The sequence below is a fragment of the Aspergillus niger genome, assembly GCF_000002855.4.
Source record: "Aspergillus niger supercontig An12".
Taxonomy (NCBI): domain Eukaryota; kingdom Fungi; phylum Ascomycota; class Eurotiomycetes; order Eurotiales; family Aspergillaceae; genus Aspergillus; species Aspergillus niger.
The window spans coordinates 203,789-225,128 of record NT_166527.1 but is presented as its reverse complement, the minus strand read 5'-3'; the positions used below and the strand labels follow the sequence as shown (position 1 = coordinate 225,128).

General features: G+C 50.5%; 5 protein-coding genes across 5 annotated transcripts; 1 reads left to right on the top strand and 4 right to left on the bottom strand.

The window, feature by feature from the left end:
* Window positions 1–1,497: 1,497 nt before the first annotated feature.
* Window positions 1,498–4,149, bottom strand: An12g00840 (uncharacterized protein; the record flags this gene model as incomplete). The annotated part of the gene is made up of 3 exons (XM_059750653.1): window positions 1,498–2,725; window positions 2,784–3,496; window positions 3,613–4,149. The coding sequence occupies 3 exons, from the start codon at window positions 4,147–4,149 to the stop codon at window positions 1,498–1,500; spliced, it is 2,478 nt and encodes an 825-aa protein (XP_059601770.1).
* A 476-nt stretch (window positions 4,150–4,625) lies between these two features.
* Window positions 4,626–7,469, bottom strand: An12g00830 (uncharacterized protein; the record flags this gene model as incomplete). The annotated part of the gene is made up of 7 exons (XM_059750652.1): window positions 4,626–5,217; window positions 5,338–5,712; window positions 5,742–5,918; window positions 5,988–6,139; window positions 6,253–6,852; window positions 6,958–7,117; window positions 7,354–7,469. 7 exons carry the CDS (start codon window positions 7,467–7,469, stop codon window positions 4,626–4,628), a joined length of 2,172 nt encoding a protein of 723 aa, XP_059601769.1.
* Window positions 7,470–8,212: 743 nt separating this feature from the next.
* An12g00820 (uncharacterized protein) lies at window positions 8,213–10,611 on the bottom strand (the record flags this gene model as incomplete). The annotated part of the gene is made up of 2 exons (XM_001395134.3): window positions 8,213–9,676; window positions 10,510–10,611. The coding sequence occupies 2 exons, from the start codon at window positions 10,609–10,611 to the stop codon at window positions 8,213–8,215; spliced, it is 1,566 nt and encodes a 521-aa protein (XP_001395171.1).
* A 2,221-nt stretch (window positions 10,612–12,832) lies between these two features.
* On the top strand, window positions 12,833–13,377 carry An12g00810 (hypothetical protein; the record flags this gene model as incomplete). Its single annotated transcript, XM_059750651.1, has 3 exons — window positions 12,833–12,885; window positions 12,956–13,062; window positions 13,187–13,377. The coding sequence occupies 3 exons, from the start codon at window positions 12,833–12,835 to the stop codon at window positions 13,375–13,377; spliced, it is 351 nt and encodes a 116-aa protein (XP_059601768.1).
* An 836-nt stretch (window positions 13,378–14,213) lies between these two features.
* On the bottom strand, window positions 14,214–19,154 carry An12g00800 (uncharacterized protein; the record flags this gene model as incomplete). Its single annotated transcript, XM_001395132.3, has 7 exons — window positions 14,214–15,548; window positions 15,602–15,744; window positions 15,797–15,937; window positions 15,992–18,403; window positions 18,462–18,717; window positions 18,804–18,866; window positions 18,942–19,154. 7 exons carry the CDS (start codon window positions 19,152–19,154, stop codon window positions 14,214–14,216), a joined length of 4,563 nt encoding a protein of 1,520 aa, XP_001395169.1.
* Window positions 19,155–21,340: the final 2,186 nt, after the last annotated feature.

Here is a 21,340-nt window from a genome sequence, read left to right as displayed (position 1 = left end):
GGACCCCGTTGTCCTTGGCAGCTGAGAATGGTCATGAGGCAGTAGTAAAGCTTCTGCTTGAAACAAAGACGGACATAAATATCATGGATTCAAAGGGCCGGACTCCATTGTCCTGGGCAGCTGAGAATGGCCATGAGGCAGTGGTAAAGCTTCTCCAAAACTACTAATGCCTACTTTCCTACAGAAGTGGTTCTTCTTATGATATTCTCTAGTATTATTTCAATTCTGTTTGTTTCATTGATCACGTATAGAAATTGGGTAGTCACACCACCGTCTTACTGTACTTTCAAAATCTATTTCATCACTTTGTCGCTACCTTGTAAACGCAATAAGGGGATTAGTAGTTGACTATATAGAAGTTTATACGCTCTCCGTTCCTAAAACAATAGACATGCTGATCTTTCTTAAGCTGATTCTTTAGAACCTTAACAGACTTAGTACTAGATTTATAAACCTCTCTAGTAAATATGTGGATTATCTCTGAGATGATCCACAATCTCCACACCACACATGGACAGGGGCATGAAATCTACTATTTTCTATATGAATATATAAATATTCTCTGTCACTAATCTACATCTCTCATCTCACAGTCTGTATATTCTCTTTTCCAGCACTGAACGTATATCTAGTGAATGAACTCCCTCTCCAATATAATCACTAGCAGCTACGCTATACATAAACATAAATCAGATACCCATAAACCATCTTCCGACATGTAGTATTACCACCTCTACCACACTCTCCAAACCCCAGTACTACTCAGTAAAGTAGTACTTATCCATGTAAATACAATCTTCCACTCATCAATAATTACCAAATCCACTGCACACCTTCAAGTTATTTATTACCTTGTTTTCATTCAGTCAGAAGAATACATGATTAGGTAACCGTCTCAGTTGCATAATCACATGCAAAAGATATCATTAGCTATACATAATAGAGTTTATTCTAGAACTCTCATCGGTATGATTCATGTTTCTTATCACTATGTACCTTGGACTACTATGCTACATGTAGTATAGTATATGTATTCATATGGTTTGTGGAAGTCAACTTGGAACGATCTGACTTCTCACTCTTGGGTCTCAGTCAGTATCCCTTTGGGCATGTATTACTAATTACTAGAAGTGCGGATCCTATTGTGCTACTATGCTGACAATGCTATTCAAACATGATAGTTGAGAATCATATATTTCATAATGATGATTATAATAATACATTATCAATTTGATCTACCTAATATAGATAACTAGTCATTAGTAATACATATGACTTTGACAATTTTAAACATGCAAAAACACTACCAATCATATCACATCACAATCATAAGACAGAACTCTTAAATATGAAAAGCGCACGACGACGACAAATAGGTAGTATGGTATCCTAGAAACGCAGAACAAGGTAAGGACCGCGTTGGGGGGGTATAAGTCCGAAGACGCCGTGCACAGGTCAAGATTCAAGATAAGATAAGAAGAAAGCATTCATTAATCATTAGTGATGCCGTTCAAACTCCATACTCCCGGCGCGGGAACTCGGGGTATTGTCAATATCTCGCAAATGATACGCATCGTCCTCAGTGGGTAGGTCTTTGCCGGAGGGGATGTCACTGATATCAATGCCTAGGCTTGGGGTAATCCGTCGTACAATACTGTTGCATTGGCGGAAGGCACGTCGGGCGGCGGGATACTTGTAGGCCATGTGGTGCAGCCAGCGCAGGGCCTTCTTGGTCTCTCGGGATGTAGCTTCGATGTCGGCGGAGACTTGGTGCATAGGGTCGTTGGGAAGTCTGGTGGGCCAGCTGGATAGGTGGAGAAGGATGGTTGTTGTTGCTTGCATGATGTAATGAAGAATGCACCACCAGGGGGTCATGGTAGTCAACCATGTGATGTCCGGGGTTTCCGGGATACAGCAGAGGAGGGACCGAGCTGAGCGGACGCATGTCAAAGCCATGGCAGTGTTGAATTGCATGCGACTGCTGGAAATGCGACGCGAGCCTTGCCGTGCCGACGGCGGAACTGCTGGGTCGGGGGATGGGTCGCCCGGCGCCAGTCCAGTATGTGTGAGGCACGGACGGCAAAGCGTGAGACGGGAACTGTAGTAACTCATGGCTAAGGAGATGCGTTCTCGCATCCAGGGAGCGTTACGGTCACTGGGTAGATCCAACTGGTCACCGCTGCCCGAGGTAAAACGATAGGCTTCGGGGACCTTGCTGAGCCACATGTCGAGATTGAAGCTGAATCTTCGGATCCGCTGCTCTACCTGACTGGCCCGCTCTCGGAGGCCTTGGATACTGTAGACTTTGTTGATGATCGCCTGGGTAATGGTGGCTAAATCCACGATACAGTGGAAGTATAGCGATGGGCTGGGTTCGCAGGACGGAAGCCAGCTTACATCGGCGCGTGATTCCTCATCCGACTGCAGGAGAGTTAGCTTCAGACGGGTCATGCGCAGGGAGGAGTCTTGGAGAAGAGGAAGGACGTCTGGTCTGCCGAACGCTTCCTCTTCGTACGGAATCGGTAGTGGTGTGGCGCTCAGGCTTTCGCCCACGCAAGAGACCCGGCCGGTGATCGCAGTGAGAAGATGTTCCAGGAGGAATATTGACCACCACAGCCGAATGCGAGCCTCTTTGGCAGGATACTGCGTACGATCGTCTACGAAGCGTAGGTTGATTCCCAGGGACACGGCCGATCGGAAGGCCATACTGGAGAACTTGAATGCCCTGCAGTAGAAGAGGTTTAGCAAGCGATTAGAACAAGCTCTCCCGGAGCCAGACTCACCTGTTTATTTGACACTTGCTGACAAAGTAAAGTGCTACCAGAAATTCGACCTGGATTTGCTGAAGATCCGCATGCTCAAAGATGACGTTCTCGCTGAGAGTCAATTTGCGCGCCCGGTTCAAGTACACCAGATCATTGTAATCCCCGCTGTCTGGACGGCCACTCGTAGCTTGGGTATATCGACATCCAATTGCAAAGATCATGTTCAAGATGGCTAGCCAACGCTGTGGGGGCTGGGCTGGCTGGCTGAAGAACTGTCGATACTGGGACACAAAGGCCGTCTTGCGGACGACATTGAATGACGGATGGACCGAGTCCATAAACGCAGTGAAAAACCGGTTGGCCAAATCCTTTGGGGGAAGTGCGTATGGATCAACAGAGTCCATCAATGGAATACCGATGTCATCCAAGTAATAGCTCATTGCCGCCATCGCTGTTTCCTGCTTCTGCGGCGGCGTCATTGTGTGCCCGCCAGCCACCCCGTCCTCCATATCGGTAGAATCTTCCTTCTTCCGATTTCGACTTTTAGCTTCATCTTCAAGTTTCTGCATCCAAGCGACTTCCGAATTCTTCCCAAAGAAGCCCGTAGCCACCGTTTTCTCGCTGCGATTCAAGTCTTCCTCAACTAAGTCGAGTGCCTCCAGCGAACCGATGGACGAAATCGAAGAATCGGAGTCGCCGCCATCGTCGGTAGGAGATGATATATCGGTGCCCTTTCAGATCAGCCATTGCAGTTAGATATATGTATCTATTGCCTAATGGAATGATCCACGTCAAGATCAAGGAGGCTTATAAAGCAGCAGACCAAAAGCTAGACGCAGAGACTTACCCTAAGGACTTTTCGGATGCGTCTGGCCGCATTCTCATCGACTTCCTTCTCCAGCTCTTGTAATAGGCGCTCATATTGTTCAACCTTCTTGCCTAGGAGTCCAAGTTGTTTCTGATCGCGGACACGCTTTACATCCACGAAGAAGCAGCTGACATTGTGATCAATGCACTGTCGACACACTGGCTTGCTTCCATCACACTTGATCTTCCGCTGTCGACATGGCTCGCAGGCTCTCGCCGAGCGCCGGCGTTGCGACTGGCTACTGGCGCTGGTCGTGCGGGGAATGGCGACTTTGGCAGCTGAGCCCGAGAGCTCACGGGATGACGACGATGAGGATTGATAGGGGTAGGGACCCGGTCGGTCCATGAACTGGGGCAAGGAATAGGGACGAAAGGCCGCAGGGGGTATCCCCGGACTCATCGAACCCCAAGACCACTCGTTGATGCCCCTCACGGCAGCATTCTCGGCATCGATTTGGAGGGGAGTTCCGTCGGCAGTTGCGACGCCAAAGGGATAGGATCCAGACGCGTCTTCCATCGCGAATCGGGGACGAAGAAAATAATACGAGCCATTAAGGCAATGGAGAGGAACAGAAGTCGCAGAGAAGTTGGTTCAGCAGCCACAAAATCAGGGCGAAGGTTGCAAGTCACCTGCTGTGACGTCATTGACGTGGAGCTTGTCCCCTTCAATTGCTGCACGATGAAGGCAAAAAATAAAGTTGGAACGACTGAGTAACAGACTTTCCACCGGACCAGAGTTAGGCGGAAAAGGGGAGTTCATGCGATAAGTCATCTCTCGTTAATGTAGTATAGGAAATTATTTGCTGGCAGCACAGCGTACGGCGCCCGAGCGTCTCTCTCCCGCGGAAATCATAGCTGGCCCACGGAAACCAAAAAAGAAAAAGCATATTCTGAAAACGTAAGATGTTGCATACGTACGCCTCGTAATTGCCATGTGAAAAGATACAAAATCATTCTCCAGAATAGAGCTCGGAAAGTGAGCGGCGACTCCTGTCAACAGCGCGGCCGCTCAGGCGCAATTTCATCCTTGCCCAAGCTCAAGCTCTCGTATCGATCGAGCATGTCGAAAAGACTGAACTCCCCATCCCAGGCTCCGCGGTAGCGTTCATCCATCTCCAGCTTCTGTAATCCTGCGGCATACTCATCCCACCGGGATGCCGATGCCGATTCTTCGTCAAACATCGCTTTGAGATCATCCGAGACCGCATTTGATTCTCGCAGCCGCCTGCCTTGCCCCTTGGCATGAACCGCCTGCCGAAAAATATGGAAGAGAGACCGACCCAATGGCGATCGACTAGCAATATTGGAGAAAGAGCTGGCGAGCGCAAGAAAGTCGGGGTCCAGCACGTCGAATGTCCCGGACTCCAGCAACGTGAAGAGTGCCAGGTTTATCGCATACATGGCAAAATGATGAGCACGACTGATGCCGTATTCTCGTCGGTGGAGGACTGTCAGGGCAGCTATTGCGCGCGCTGCAGATTGTACAATGCCTACAGTATTGTACTTGGGCAGGGGGCTTAGTCCCGGTGGGCTCTCGGGTGTTTTAGGTGCCTCGGAGTTAGGCGTATCTCTGGTCCGCCCGGTCCTGAAGGTGAAGATATTGATCACTAACGTATGGTAGCGCATTCTGTACCCGTCAGCAACCTTGACTTATCTGTAGCTGCCACGAGACATCTAAATGTTCGCTGGAAAATGTAGTCCTCACCTCAGCAAGATGATGTACGGTGGTGGCCTATGATACGGATCGAAGATATCCGGCAGCTTACTATACCAGCCACGCAGCCTTTCATACAGGGTTTCCTGGATCTGACGTAGGTGCTCGGCAGAAGCAGCGTTGGCGTCAATTCCAAAGAGCCGCTGTGAGACGTCTCGTGCAATTTCACACAGGTTGCACGACTCGTTAAAGTAGTGGCTCAAGTAGGACGGCTGAGCAGAGCGATGGGAGGGGTAAGGGTACCACAAACTCGAATCTTCGGCGCTGTACCGATTGGGCCGTTCGAGGTTGACCTTGTCAATAAGGCTGGGCCGTAGGAAATCGGCATGCACAACCCTGTCAGAAGTACCGTCAGTGGTTTCACTTCTGGGAAATAGTTCGTCTGATTAGCTCACGTGTCAATATGGAACAAGCCCCAGGCCGTCCGCTTGATCGAAATATCCATATCATCAGAGATCTGTCCTGGATTCAGACTAAACTTCCTTGGGCCGATGAGACCTAGAGATTCGCCGGTCCAGATGGCTTGGTGGAGCATCCGATAGCCGAGATCGTCTTCGCCGGATAATGCATGCCTTTGAACCGTCGTCAGTGAAGACGCATACAACTAATTTGATTGCTCAACCGCAAGACGACCGACTTACCGTTCATGCAACAACAGTGTGCCTTGCAAGTTAGCCAGACTGAGCTTCATGGGTCCTTCCTCTCTCAAACGCTCCGCTTCAGCGAGAAAATCGGCCCTTTTGGTCATTATATCCCCGGGTTCGACATAGGCTTCAGAGTAGTCTGAGAAGTGCTGCGAATAGGCATTTAGCTGACATTTCAATGACCCTCCACTATGAAGACCAGTATACACACCCGGTTGGATGACAGATGTGGAATTCATGAACAAGAGATTAGAAGACCTACGCAAGCGTTCGTGAGCAGAGCGTTCACAAGGAATGGACTGCAAAATTCCGAATTGGTGTTACCCTTCCGCATATGCTTGAGGAAGACGTCTCGGTCGAGAAAGGCATGAAAAGGATAATCCCAGGTGAAGTAGAGGGACACCAGATGGGAGACGAGGTCAGCATCGCCGGTTACGGTGGTCCAGGGCTCTGCGGGGACCCTGTGAGGGACTTCGTTGCATAAGTAATGGATATCCATAACCTTGGGACGAAATGACGGCCCAGCTCCTTCGACATCGATCACCCGTCTAACCTGCTGTAGCTGCCTTCCCGCCGCGTCACTCACCTTGCTGCATCCCTCAATCCGACCCAGAATATCGTCGATATACGTGCGAATCTCCTCGGCCGTGGCATCCTTCCGGATGAATTCCAGCAGTTTCAGAGCATGTGACTGATCTTCTGCACGCATCACCTTCAAGAGATCATTCAGCATATCTCGGTGATAGCTCAGCTCATCAGCCGTACGCTTTGCCGCTACTCTTCGACGCTGATCAAGCGTCTCATCGAATATGCACTGTCGGTTAAATGCCCGACAGTTGTCACATGGTGCCGTTCCAGAGCACTGACAGGGGATTAGATACGAAGGTCAGCAGCTATCGTTTTGCCACTTTCACCCCAGTTTGTTTCTTTGTCGTCCTCACGGAATTCATAAGTAAGCAAGCCGTACCTTCCGCTTGGACTTCTTACAAGCCAAGCAAGCCATGGACACGCGTTTCTTCGAGACATCCGAAGAGGTCCGAAAGCTATCTCCAGGGGGGCTATCGCCCGAAGGAAATCTGTCCGCGTTAGTAGGCGACGGACCGGGCGCCAACTGACGGTGCTGTTGACTGCCGAATTCAGTCATGTTGCATGTTCGCAAAGAGACGAATGCAGTGAAACGTCATCAAGTGATTCCCCTGAGAGGTGTGTGTGGGGGAAGGGTGGGGATGATTAGATAGAAAGAGTCTGTATGGCTAAACACCCATGACACGGAGTGGCGAACCAATATTAGTTGGATGACAGGGGAGAAAAGGCCCGTTGAGCAGGCACATGTCCCTACCCCTTTATTCTGCAATTTATCTACCTTCCAATGACGTAGATTAAACGAACACCACCTACGTTAGAGGCGTCAGGAAACCATGTCCAAGCAGTGGTAGAATACGGGGCGAGGCCTTGGACGGCGGCCGGGACCGCAGCCATCATGGTAAGACGGCCATCAGAATGGGAAAACTATGAACGTTACAGCCGCGAGGATCTCGACTCAAGCAAGCCAGACCAGTGGGAAACCAACATGTAGCTAGATTTCCGCCCAAAGCAAGTTGCAGGGGAAACAGATGGCAAGCTCAGAAACAAGGCAGCGGAAGCCCATTCCGGCGGATGGAGAGAGCCATCTGCACGTGATATTCCACCACGCCTTGCACTCAATGTTTACTCCTACGACATATGCACATCTCAAACCATTTAAACTCCAAAGGTGAATAATATGAATTGGACATTACGTACGGTGATATCTCCTAGCTAAACGCTGGCCCCCACACTCTGCAGTTTTCTTCTTTTTTCCTCCTGAGAAACCCCTTTTTGACCCAGCATTCCGGCGTCCAGGAGAGAAAAGAGGGCACAGAATGCTTCCCAATTAAAGAACACTAAACGACCAGAATAAATGGCCTTGGCGAAGAAGGAAGGATGCCTAAATTAGTAGATTTTCTGCACCCCGAAGTAGATGCCGCCATGACACGAATGCGCCTCTGCCAGAGACGGAGTCATAACCTGACCCCATCCCAAGCAGCGGCATGAACCCAGAAGACAAGTGACTCCGCTCAAACAGAAATTCTATCAAGCCCACCTAGCCAATTCGTGACTCGGTATCATCCCAGATGAGACAAAGGGGCAACGACGACCTTTTCGGAAGTAGGAATTAAGCGGCCGCCCATGAATGCACCAATCTAGTGTTCCAGAATGCGCAGGGATCCCTGCACAACGCAGTTCTCAAGCACGGAACCCGGAGGGATGTCAATGGTGCTGCCTTCCGTGGCAACAATGATGACAGTGCCCTTGAGCTGCACGTTGCGGCCCAGGTTGACGGCACCGGTGATGGTGAGGTGGTCCAGCTCAACGATGCGAGGGATGCTGGGGATGTGCTTCTGGAAGTCAGAGACCTTCTTGAAGTCGGAACCGAGCTTGATGACGGGGACACCACCGAAGCGGTTGGGGTCCATGACAAGCTGACCGTGCTCCAGGCGGTACAGATCAGACTTGACCAGCATCAGGTCGGAGCAGGTCTTGACGGGCAGGAAGCGGCGACGAGGAACGTTGACACCATGTCCGTTCTTGAAGTGGCGAATGGCAGCACCAACGGCGGTCTCCAGCTGGTAGATGGCCTGGTCGGCCTCACCCTTCTTGTCAGCAGGGATGGACTTCTCGTTGGCGATGATCTCCATCTCCAGCTCGTTCTCCTCCACCACACGCTTGATGGCACGGAGGCTCATCCAGATGTTGTTGGTGTTGAAGTACTTGAACTTCTTGATGGACTTGAACTCGTTGACGTGCTCCTTGGGCACCTGAGCAATTTCAAGCAGACGGGCCTTGCCCTCGTAGTCAATGATGGTACCACCCTTGACGTCAGCCTTGGTCTTGTCGGTCAACTCCATGATGTACTCAGCCTGGGTGTCAACCATGTGCTGGAGAATGCGGAGATCGACGACAGCACCCAGGTTGTCGGCGTTGGACAGGAAGATGTACTCGACACCACGCTCCAGGAGCTTGTCCAGGGTACCAGAGTTGTACAGAGACTCGAAAACGTCACCGTGACCGGGAGGGTACCAGTCCTGCAGGGGAGCGTCGAAGGACTTGGGGGCGGGAAGAAGAGAGTCCTTGATGATACGGGGGTAACGGGACTGGTTGAAGGTGATGATGTCGACGTTGTGGCCCTGGTACTTCTTGATGATCGACTGGGTGTCCTGGTCGGTGTTGAAAGAGTTCATCAGGACGAAGGGCACGTTGACGTTGAAGGTGCGGTTGAGGTGCTCAATCTGGCGGACGGACAGATCCAAGAAGGACATGCCCTCACGGACCTCAATGACGGACTTGGGTCCGACACAGCCCATGGAGGTACCCAGACCACCGTTGAGCTTGACGACAGCCAGCTTGTTCAGGAACTCAACGGAGGCCTCGCTGCCCAGATCATTGTAGTTGACGACCTGAGAGGGCTGGGGAGGGGCGATGCGGTCCCAGTTGACCTCGTTGCCCTTGGCCTTGTCGTTGAGGAATCTGCGGAAGAGGGCGAAGAAGTTATCCATCTCAGCCTCGAAGCGCTTGCGCTCGGCGGCATCGGGAACGGTCTCGGCGAGGGCGTTCAGGGCATTGCGCATCTGAGAGGCAGCCACGCTAGTAGAGGCATTCTCAAAGGCCTGTTTCATGAAGATGGAGGTTAGAAGATATGATAACATAATAATTGCAGTTGCAGTGTCCTGTAGCCGCTGTATCCACGGTGACCTCGGAACGCGGACTCCTTCTCTCACCCACGTATATATGGAATGAAATGCATCTTGCCAAATCAGGAACTGGAAGACCACTCCCAGGAGATAACGTGGATACACAACCATGCCCAAGCCAGGAGGAACAAAGACAAACTGACAACCCCATGACACAACTTGATGGGGAAGAATTCGCATAGAGTATGAGTACATAAAAAGCACGCCTGCAATCACTGGAACGAAGACACGCGGGGGATCAAACATCACGGCAGAAATGCTGAGAAGTCGACCATAGAACAAGAACATTGAGAAATACACCAAGGAGGTAGGTGGGGTAACGAGAGACATGCATTTATGGAACTTCGGCTCAGTGCCATCCTGCAAACCTATTGATATGCAGACATAGAGAATGACAAGCACCATGCATATGGTGCCAGCCAGACTATGTATGTCGGCGGCATAAGGTAGCAGATAATGACTGCCCAAAGCGACGGCCAGTCCAACGACAATATAAGGATAATATTCGTCCATGTTTGTGATAGTAGTCGCTATGTGCGGGAACGAGTGGCAGAGAGATGCAGAAGCGAAGAGCGCGAAAGCTCAGCTGATCCTCTAAGTCTGATCTGCCCAGGGCAATCGCACTCCTCTTCATGCCATCCTCAAAGCTGCTCCTGGCAGGCTTGAAGCCATTCGTAGAAGGCGCGAGCGACAGGGTGGACCACGGGCAACGGTGCAACGAGGAAAGATCACACAGCGACAAGACTTACCATGTGAGACTGGGACTTTCCGTGGTGCTTGCCGAAGGAGGCAGCACTCGCGGAGTCGCTCGCGGGAGCTCTGAGGTGACTGGGCAAAGCCTTGGAAGCCATTGTATGAAGGAGATGTGGGTGTGGGAGGAAAGGTGTAAGGATGTAAACACGGGATTTGAGAGCGGGTAGCTAGTTACTGCTCACTTGAGACGGGAAGAAAAGTTAGTGAGATGTCAGAGAGCTTGAAAGAAGGGGAGCAGCTCGGGAAGTTCAGTGGAGAAGAAATAGGGGGTTGGTGGGAGAATGGAATTGGCCAGCAGGACAATTCTAAACACTGGCTGGGGAGAGGGAGCGAGCTCGGAATGAGGGGTACGTGTGTATGCCAATTGCCACGTCCAAGCGAGTGACGATCGTTTCGGTCATGGGCAACGCTCTGGCGACAGGCCCATTGGTGCGACAACGGAGGGCAAACAATGGATCAGAGGGTAAGAAGAAGAAGAAGAAGATACACATACCAGACTAGATGGGAGCAGCAGCAAGATGGAGCGTGGTAGAGAGAAGGTGATGGAGGGGAAGATGGAGGAGGGGAGGGAAGAAAGGAAGAAGCAATTGAGGATAGATAGAGGGAGTTTGGAATGAAGAATGGGGGAAGGAAAGGGAAGAAAAAGAGAAGCCAGAGAGGAAGCCAGCAAGATGATAAGCAACGCGACGGGGGTCCCTCCCAAGGTATATTTAATTAATTACAACTCCTACTCGATACTATTATTATTTTATTTTTATTTTAGATTATTCTAGACTTGGAGGGGGGAAAAGATGGATGAGGGAAAGATTGGACACCTAAATCATAATGATAAATAATAATACGATGACGATTGAAATCCATCCCATCTGCCTTCTTGGGAAAAGTAAAACAGAAAAAGAAAGTGGGGGGGCAAGCATCAACCCAGCAGGGGCTGCGTCAGGTACCGTTTGATACAGCGTCATAACCACGAACATCTGGTATCAAGCGGGGCCACCGAGGGGAGAAATTACCGTACAAGACAAAGAGTCGGGACGGTGGGTGGGCAGCCCAACATTCCCACCCATAATTCCTTGGTAGGCCAGCCAGTAAGTTATTCTTAGCAGCTCTTTTTGGCCCGGAATCCGCCGTCTGGCCAGCAAGTGAAATGAATTACTTGATATCTGAGACCTTCGATCCTCTCCCTTTTTCGATAAGTTAACCGGGCGTGAATCAGATCCCAAACCATGGTCATCTTCACACACACACAAATAATAATATGATCATTAATTCTCTTTTCTTCCTTCTTCTTCTTTCTTCTGTATACCCAACTACATACATACATTACTGTCATATAGAATATGAAGAGGGGTAAAACTGCATTGACTACCTGCATAGCAACATGCCAAACCCGGGCCGATCGCAAGGCAGCTCATCATCTGACAGTTGTTGGAATATCTCCCTTCCCTTCTAGACCACCCCCGTCAGTGCCCCCTTTTTCAGGGTTCAATAAATACTATTCAAAGCTGCCCCACAGTCCTCGTCACCGTAGTTGCTTGCCCCTCTTATGTTGGAGATTAACAAGCACACCTCCTGAAACAATAGCAGAATAGTTATCATATTTTTTACGCAGAGAAAGGCAGAAATCACAGATAGATAGAATACCTTGTAGGTTACTACAGTAGGTATGAAACTATCGGAAAACGTCCTGCAAAGTGCCCCTCTCTCTCTCTCTCTCTGCCTTAGGATAATACACATCACAATCCCTCCTGCAAAAGCAGTCATGCCTAGCTACTACTACAAAGTATAACGTTCATCCAGAGACAGCAATAGAGAAATCCAATCCATGGAATGTCCATTGATCCACCCAACGAACCGCTGTCATTATTATTATTACTACTTACTAGTAAGTTATGCCATCATGCAGCTATTCGTGTCATTGTTGCCACCCGATTTACCACCTACATATACCAAGTAGCTACTACCACCACCACCACTACTACTACCTACCAAACTGAGAACCAAAGTGAAACTAACTGAGGAACTTGACTTACCTTAGGCACATAGATAGTTACCCAATAAGTCTCATTCCATTTCTAATTATAATTCAGCCTTTACCCCCCTTCCTCCTCCTTTCTACCCTCTACCACTCTACCAACCTACTTACTTCCCCCTAATAACCCAGCTATCCAAACTAGTAATAGAAGATATATCCCAAGTATAACAACCAGTGATGAACCCCCTTAATCACATTCCTAAACTCAAGTCCCAGTATCTAATAGTGACTATTACTAGTATACCCATACTAAGTGGAGTATTCTCCGGACTACGCATCCCCGAAAGATGACTCGCGCCACGAAAGCTCAGACCATCCACACTAAAAACCAAGCTTGCATGTATGTATGTCTGGTTTCCTTGATGCAGTTGCGTACTAGCCTAGCAGTAGCTAACTACTATTTAGTCTAGTAGCTCTGCAAGAGCATTTCCACTACTACTACGACCTTACCCTCCGTCCCTCGAAGTCTCTAGCTCTACAGGAATCGAATCCACCGTATACATGTACATGTATGTATGTATGTATGTCAGTCCAACCGAACCCAACACAACACAAATACCTATTACAAACAACACTACTAGGAATGATGAACTCAAGTAGTAGTAAATAGTAAAAGCAAGATAGTATGAACACCTGGCAAGCCCACAATCATTCCTACTCCTCCGAAGATGAACTAACTAGAAGGGAGGTAAAAAAAGAAAAAATCTCGGCAAAGATCCGCCGCCACCTTTCGGAAAGGCCCGTAGGTAGTAAGGCCGAGACAACTACAAGACAGGAGGATATTTTAGTTACTCTCTCTCTCTATCTATCTAGTGACTGGGCCAGATCGTAATCGAAGCGACTAGAAACATGCTAGCTAGACTAAATCCACTGACTAGCTAGCTAGCTAGCTAGCTGGGTATACACCAAGGTATCTATCTAGAATTCTAGATACATAGCAAGTTACTTTTATTAGTCGCCCTCAAGTAGGTTTTAGTTCCGAGGTGAGGTGGATGGATGATGGAGTGGGGAGGGTGCCAGTTCACTCACCTCACTTCACTCAGGAGGGTAGGACTGACTGACTGAGGGGGGAAGGGCATAGTTGGGTTGAGGTCGAGACCCATCATATGTCTTACATCTTCAGCCCCTCCAATGATGCGAAGAGGCTCAAGCACCTGCTCTCCCCTCTTCCCTCTCTTCTGCTCGTGTCTGGAGTGTCGGTCAGGTTATTCCGTTGACCACAGGGGGGGGTATCGATAGCCGATCCAGCCACGATGCAACGGATACGATGGGCTCCTCTTGACTGGGCGGTGAATCGGGATAAAGTCTAAAGTCACACTACGACAGGACACAAGCCAAGGAACGCCCCTCTGGGTAATCTCGGGTCGATAACTATCTACATAGACTAGATACCCTACACTCAACTAAAACTATCGTAGCAAGAATTTTCCGATTGTCAGCCGCCCAATTCGGCGGTATCCAAGCAACACTACGCTAACTCGAACAAACCCCATGGATATCACATCTCATCTCGTCACGTTAAGCACAATCAAAAGAAAGGAAAAAAAGACAAGGTTGGAGGATCTTCAGGGGGAAACGACAATACAAATAACGAATCATTGTCAAAAAGTGGAAATAAAAATATACAGTGAAGTCGTCAATGGCATATAGTGGCGGGATCAATCTGAATTAAGCTCCGCTGACACTCCGCTTGCTGAGGAAGCTGCGGCGACCAGTCTTCTTAGAGTCTGGGCTGTCCATCACCTCGGAGGCTCCATCATTGTTGGAGTTAGCCGTGCCCGGGCGAAGGTTGGACTCAGACATTGCAAAACTGCTGCGCAGGGTAACAGTGCCAGTGCCAATCTTGACCTGCTTGTCTTGACCGGCCACAGAGCCCTGGTCATCCACGAAGAAGAGCGCCTCGCCCAGCTGCCCGTCCGAGCCAAAGGTGGAATGGTCAACCACCCGCACTTGGTATTGGGCATCGGCCGTGGTGTTGTGCACGCGGCACGTTTCATGTGACGGGTCATAGTAAACAGGACCTCCGCCGGACTTGATAGCCTTACTCTTCAGAACCTCCTTGGCGCCCTTGGGACCAACGGCCTTAATGAAGACTCGCACGTTGGCGTTGGGAGGGTATCCAGAGGCCGAAACGACCGAGATGGTGGCCGTTCCCGTCTCGCCCTTACCAGCAACTCCAAGTCGATCGCCGTAGTGAGACACAACGCTGCGGCTGCGGGAGTGCTGCAAGTTGTTGGTGGTCGCCGAGGCGGGTGGCGTCTCTCCTTCGACCAAAATGGCCGCAGGAGCGAGGGGAGCAGGAGTCTCCTCCTCGGCCTCGTGCACGCTGGACCCATCGTCTCCGCGGAACCGTCCCATGATGCCATTCTTCAAGAAAGAGGACCCTTCGTGCTTGAGGAAAGATGCACCCTTGATCACGTTGCCACCAACGAAGCCGACTCCCTTGACGGGGGCACCGACAATCTTGCCGGGAGCGGCGAAAGTACCAGCGAACGTAGACGATCCTTGACGTGACCGGACCACGTAGGAGGGCTTGAAGAGCAGCTTCAGGCGAATCGCACCCGACTTTCCGTCAAGCGGGAGACTAATCTCCTTCGACTCGAACGGTGTCAGCGAGGTAATGTCGACGTGCGTACCACCCAAGTAGTCTGCCTTGTCACCGAAATCCCAGTCATACACATCAATCCGGCAAGTGCTATTAATCCGGGATTTGATATCGGTCTCAACCATTTCGTTCCACGCCGGATGCAGCGTCTTCTTCTGCACCTTGGTCTTGAAGACTTCCTTGTCGTTGAGGCGGAACTTGCAGTACGGATCACTGAAGCCGTTCCGATCAGCGGACGGCAGATCGGCAGCATCCAAAAAGTGCACCACCAAGGTTCCCATGTTGTTGATACTCTCAGTCGGGTCGAGCTTCATGGTGACAGGAATATACCGGGCACTAACGGTAACCTTGCTCACTTCTCCCTGAGCAGAGCGGAGGGTAAGGTCCGTGGGAGTATACTGCTTCCTGTTAGCGGAATGGCAGTCAGTCAGGAGGGAAGAGGGGCTTTTACCAAGATGCGCTGCAGAGTGGTAAGAGTATCTCCCGTCAGTTTAGCAACCGTGTGGTCATCGCTCTCATCCTTGGTGTTGTTCTTGTCGATGATCCGGAGAGTGATCTTGGAGAATTCGAGTTCACGAACAAAGGCGTCGCCAACTACAATGCCTCGTCAGCTGAGTATCAACAATAGTCTGGAACAGTTACGTACCGTCGTCAATCTTTGCCGTCTTGGTGCGGACCTTGGGCGAAGAGTAGGCAGGGAACATGTAATCATCCATGAGCACTTCCACCTGAACGTTGGGGCGAGAAAGCTGGACTTCATGCACGTTGAACACGATGAAACCAGATTCTGTGATGAGGTCAGTTAGAGAACAGGGTTGAAAGGACATCGAAGCAAACGCACCGTATTTGGTAAGATCCTCCGCAGAGATGTAGGTCTTGGGTACCTCCTTGATCGATTTAACCGACATTGTTTCCGAGTCCTTCGCAGTTTGCGGCCGAGTTCCGTTCGTGTCCAGGCTTGCGCGACTGCTTTGAGCCTCGGGAGTAACACCATTCGTAGAAGTTCCATTAAGAGCAGTGGTTGCCTTGGAGTCCACGCTGGCAGTCTTGGAGTGGCCGCCCACACGCTTGGAATCGGTGCTCTTCCGTGACAAGTCGGTTCCCTCCGCATCACCATTGAGATTCTCTTCCTCCTTCTCCTCATCCTCGGGGTTGACCACGGGAATGGCAGGATAGAATGCAACGGTGTAGTTCAAAGTACCCTTCTGAGAGCGGCCACTACGCAGGGGACTGGAAATGAGCTGCCTTTCATCGTCAACCTCGTATCCGCCTTCCTCGTTCTCTCGGACGTAGTCGGAAACACGAAGGTCAACAGAACCCAGCGTACGGTCGTCATTGATAGTTTCCTCATCCATGACCTCCAGAGTAACCTTCTCGTGGGGGCTGTGGACGGGAACGTAGACCACCTCGTCCCATTCGGGGTTAAGGTTATTCCTGAAAGTGACAGTCCGTGCTTTCTGGTAACCAGAGAGCAGCACCCTTGCGTACGGATCAGACGCGCCGAAGGCTTCCAAGTTACGAAGATCACTTGCACTCTTGAAGTGGAAACGCATGACACCAATGGGATCAACATAGCCGGAGCCTCCAGCAATTCCAGCCAGTGCAACAGGCTTCCAGTCCAAAAGGAGCTTGGCGCGGCCGGACTTAGCACCGTTGAGATGGAACCATTGCTGGCCCTTCTCCATCATCTTAAGCATGTCGTTCATCTTGATCTGGTAGGTACCAATCACCGGGTCCCTGCCGAGGTCACGATCATCCTTGATGACAAGACCGAGACGGGCACTCTTCCTGTCAGTGACCAGGAATTCCTTGGAGGCATTCTGGAAGATAGGGTTGTTCGTGCGCTTCAGCTTCTTTGTGATGTGGATTTCCTTGCCGTTCAACAGGAGGACACCGTAAGGGTTGAGCTGGCCAACCATACTCTTCGATGCGTCCAAGTCCTTAGCCTGCTCCACGGTGAAACGAGCGATACCGGTGTTCATTTCCGGAGGCGGTTGAGTCTGACCATTCTCAAGCTGGGTTCCCTCCAAGACAGGGAAGAACCGGATATCCGCATGAATCGCACCGCGAGATCTTCCGCTTGCCATGACTTCCAGGTAGATACCCTCGTGTTCCGGCTGCTGTTCGAGCCTCTCCAGAGGGAAGGTAGCAGCTCCCAATTCCTTGTCCTTGCGGAACTCGTTCCAATCGTACGGGGTAATAGTCAAAGACTCGGCAAAAGACGTAATGATAACATAGATCGTTTCGTTCCACCTAGGGCTATCGGTATCGTTGATGGTCTTGGTGCGACCCAGTTCAACCTGATTGTTCAAAGAAACAACGGCATACGGATCAGGGGTACCGGCAAACGCGTCAGGGTTCTTGAGCTGGCGAGCACCATGCAGAGTGACAGCAACGACACCAATGGCTTGATCCATCGCGTTGCCAGCCAGCATCTTGGCGATCTCAACCGGGAAGACATTCGGAGCGTACATCATCGGGCGCAGATTGCTGTGGATCTGATCCTTGATAAAAGTCTCCAGACCAGGAATGAAGTTGATATCGAAACCGAGGGTATCACCACCAAGCGGTTTGCAGACATAGTCGATCTCGGGGGGTTCCATGAAGCACACATCCACTCGCTCGATGTGAGGGAACGGGATTTGCAGCTTAACCTTAACGCGCATCAAACCGGTGCAAGCCATGTCTTCGACGATCACATCGAGACCCTTGCTAACGAGACCCTTACCCAATCTGACTTCCAGAACGACCTTGGGGTTGATCTTGTTCTTCAGCTGGCGGGCAGTCAAATCCATAGTGTCGTTGGGCGTGAAACTGAACTTCCAATCCATGATGACGGTGTCTACCTCGGTCTTGGGGTACGTCTTGACATGCTCCAAGCGCGGCGGCTTAGAACCGAGCACGAAAGTCTTCAGGCGCAGGTTGTCGATCATTGCTGGGGTGGAGGTACTCAGGACCTGGTCGACCGAGTTGATAATCGTATCACAAAGGACGGGGGCGTAGATGGGCCAGAACTTGACCAAAAAGCTGTTGATCCATTCCAGACTCTCGGTATCAGTTTCCAGGCGCTGCTTGGCCATTTCACGGTTCACATCGTCTCGGAAGTTGCGGCGGACCCGGCGAATGGACGTCCGGTAGTAGGTACTACAGGCGGCCATGACAATGAAGATCCAGGCCAGTCCTCCGCCTAGAACTGCGATGACCCATGACGAGAGACAGGCAAACACGATAACACCAGCGTTGTGGTACCAATCTAAGCAGCCAAGGTCAGTTTCCCCTCGAGCGGCAAAAGAGCTGCTGGATCTCCTCACCTCCGAAAAACTTATCATCCAGTCTTCCCTCCAGGAATGTTTGGTGGTCCAACAGCGTGCCTTCTTCCTTTTCCTCCTGTGTTGGCTGGTGTTCAAACTGCGGGGCCCAACCGGTCCGGTCGCGTGCCCAGCGCATGTCTTCTTCGACCTGAGGTTCACCATTTGGAGCAGCCGAGGCTTCGTCGGCTTTTTCCTGCAGGAGGTCGGTGGCGGATCTCGGAGGGGGTAGATCGTACTGATCAGGGGGGCCGTCGTCCTAGAGTCGACCAAAAATGCTTAGCGATAGTTCTCTAGTGTAAAAAGCAGAGCATCCAAAGGCAGTAATTAGGGTGTGAAGCTTACCTTGTCGGTCACGACAGCCACACCCTTCGGTTTATGCTCATGATGGAAGCCCGGGGGGAGACGCTATATACCAGGAAAGCTCCGTCAGCTCACAGATGCACACGCGACACACGCCGTCAATCTCGGGGAAGAACCTACGGCTCTTGCTGCGGCAGCTTTGTCGTCCGGGGATGCATCGGGATCGAATTGATAGGCCGGAACGCCAGCCTTTCGGGTTTCCTCGACCAGAGCTTTTTCGACAGCTTCAGCTTGGAGGTTGGACTGGGGGTCCTGGGAAGCCTGCTGGGCGACCTCAATGGCGCCCTGCTGCTTCAATTCGGCCTTCCTGCCCTCTACGTCTTGCGACGCCATGGCTCTGAGGGGGGATGAGGGAGAGGGTGCGAGCCTCGGGTGAAAATTCACCTACTACAAATCCCCAACCGGTACAACCTGGATGATCCGGTCAATGGAACCTGCTTGTCCCCTATTCGTATGGTGGGTTGTGGTAGGTGAGGGGGAAAATAGCCAGGGGGAGGGGGGAGGGGAGGGAGGAAGTTCGAGAAATAAGAATGTGAGACAAACAAAGGTACTACAGAGGACAGACAGGGAGAAAAGAAAAAAAAGTGGATAAGGATAGAGAGGACTCGAGGGACCACGCCGAAGGAAGTGGATAGATTGTTGGCGCTTAGTGTTTGGATGGTTGCCTTGCCGTGGGACGGTGGAAGGCCTCCGCAGCGGGGAGGGTGGCTCAGGCACGGCAGCTCCGGGAAAGCTATGGATGGATGGGAGAAATGTCGGGGATGGTCGGGGGATGGAAAGGTAGGATGGGATAGGAGTAACTGAATGGGAAAGGAGTGTGGATTGGGAAGGGAAGCGGGATTACAAGCTTTACTTACCTGAAGGTTTAAAGCCGGATGATGGTTGGTGATGGGGGGAGGGAAATAATAGGGAAAGGGAGGGGGGAAAAGGAAAGATGCGACGTAGTGATGAGGAGGAAATGGGGGGGGGGGGGGGGGAAAGAGAAGGGAAGGGGATACCGAGGACACAAACGAGAAAGATGATCGATCGGGAAGAAGAGAGTGGATTGAGTTTCGCAAAAGTCACAGCAACTTTCTAGCCACTTGCGTCAGGGAAAAAGGAAAAGAATCGTGGCTGGTGAAGGCCACTTTGCTATTCTTGGTCGATCCAGACAAATTTAGATAGACTCTTTCAACAATTGAGATTGCCCGGTGGATATATCATATCATATCATAATCACATCGTCTACTATAGGGACTCGAAACGGTGACGGCTGCACGACCTAATGTCGGTACCACTCGGGATGCGAAACCTGGATTTATGGTGACACTTTTCATTTAATAATAAAAGTAATAATATCTGTGCGGCAGATGTGGCCATGACATCAAGAGCACCAAAAAAAGCAAAAGAGGAGTAAAAAAAAGAGAGAGAGATCTTCGAGAAGGGAACGGCGCCGATCCCATCCAAGGCGACCAATTCTCGTGGAGGCAGCATCTGCATTCCTGTGAGCCCTTCTCCCCCACATCCCCCCCTTCCAGATTCCCGGTACGCCGTCTCTCTCTCCTCCCTAACGATCAGGAGATCTCACACTATCTACGATGTACCACAGATAAAAGTGGTCTGTTCCATTATTTCACCCGAATCAATTGGAAAAGAAATAACCAAAGGAATTCTTCGGTTTTACCCAGTAAGTATCTACACGGACAACAAGGGTATCTCCGCCAGAGTGCACGATCCGAAACGCCATCTACCATGGATATCCTGTCAAGCAGCGGACCATCCCCGGCGCGATCGACTAGTGGGCGCCGGTCTGCGATCTATTGGCATTATGGATGTTGCCCTGCACCGCCACCGATTGGGATTTTCTCCTTCCCCCCTTCCTCTGTTCCGCCACAATTGCGGGTTCCTCTGCCTCTGATTTCCGAACTTCTCCTTCCCCTTCTCTCTCTCTCGCAATTTCTTTCGGGCTTTGGTTTGGCTTCTTCGCTAGCCATCCTAGACCCGGAAATCTAACCCTCCCAGGGTTTAGTGTTGACCAGCTCATATCAACTACAGTCCAGTTCCACGAGTCATGCTCGTTCTGATTTGTCAATTCTGGCCTGAGAATATTAACTGCAACTTTGGTTGGTAGCCCTAAGGTCCATATCACCCATACTACACCCCCTTTGGTAACTAGTAGATAGTATGGAAATTTAATAACCAATATCCAAAGAACGAGAATAGTACTAGTAGTAAAAGGACTAGGATTAAATCCTTCCAAGTTTACACTGCATGCGTAACCCCTTCCTAGTCAAGTATAACCTCCTTTATCATCATCATCGTTATCCCATGCAGTCAAAGTGGCAAGGTGTTGTTACACGTGGCATGCAGTGAACTGTCCATCCACCCATCCTTCCAAGGCTGCAACAATAATAAATCTGCAAGTATACACCATAATAATGCAGGCTACAGCAACTTCACAATTCATTCACACTTATTTTATTTTAATTATCAATTACAGTAAGCTAAAAATACAATTATAAATCCGGAACAAAAGAAAA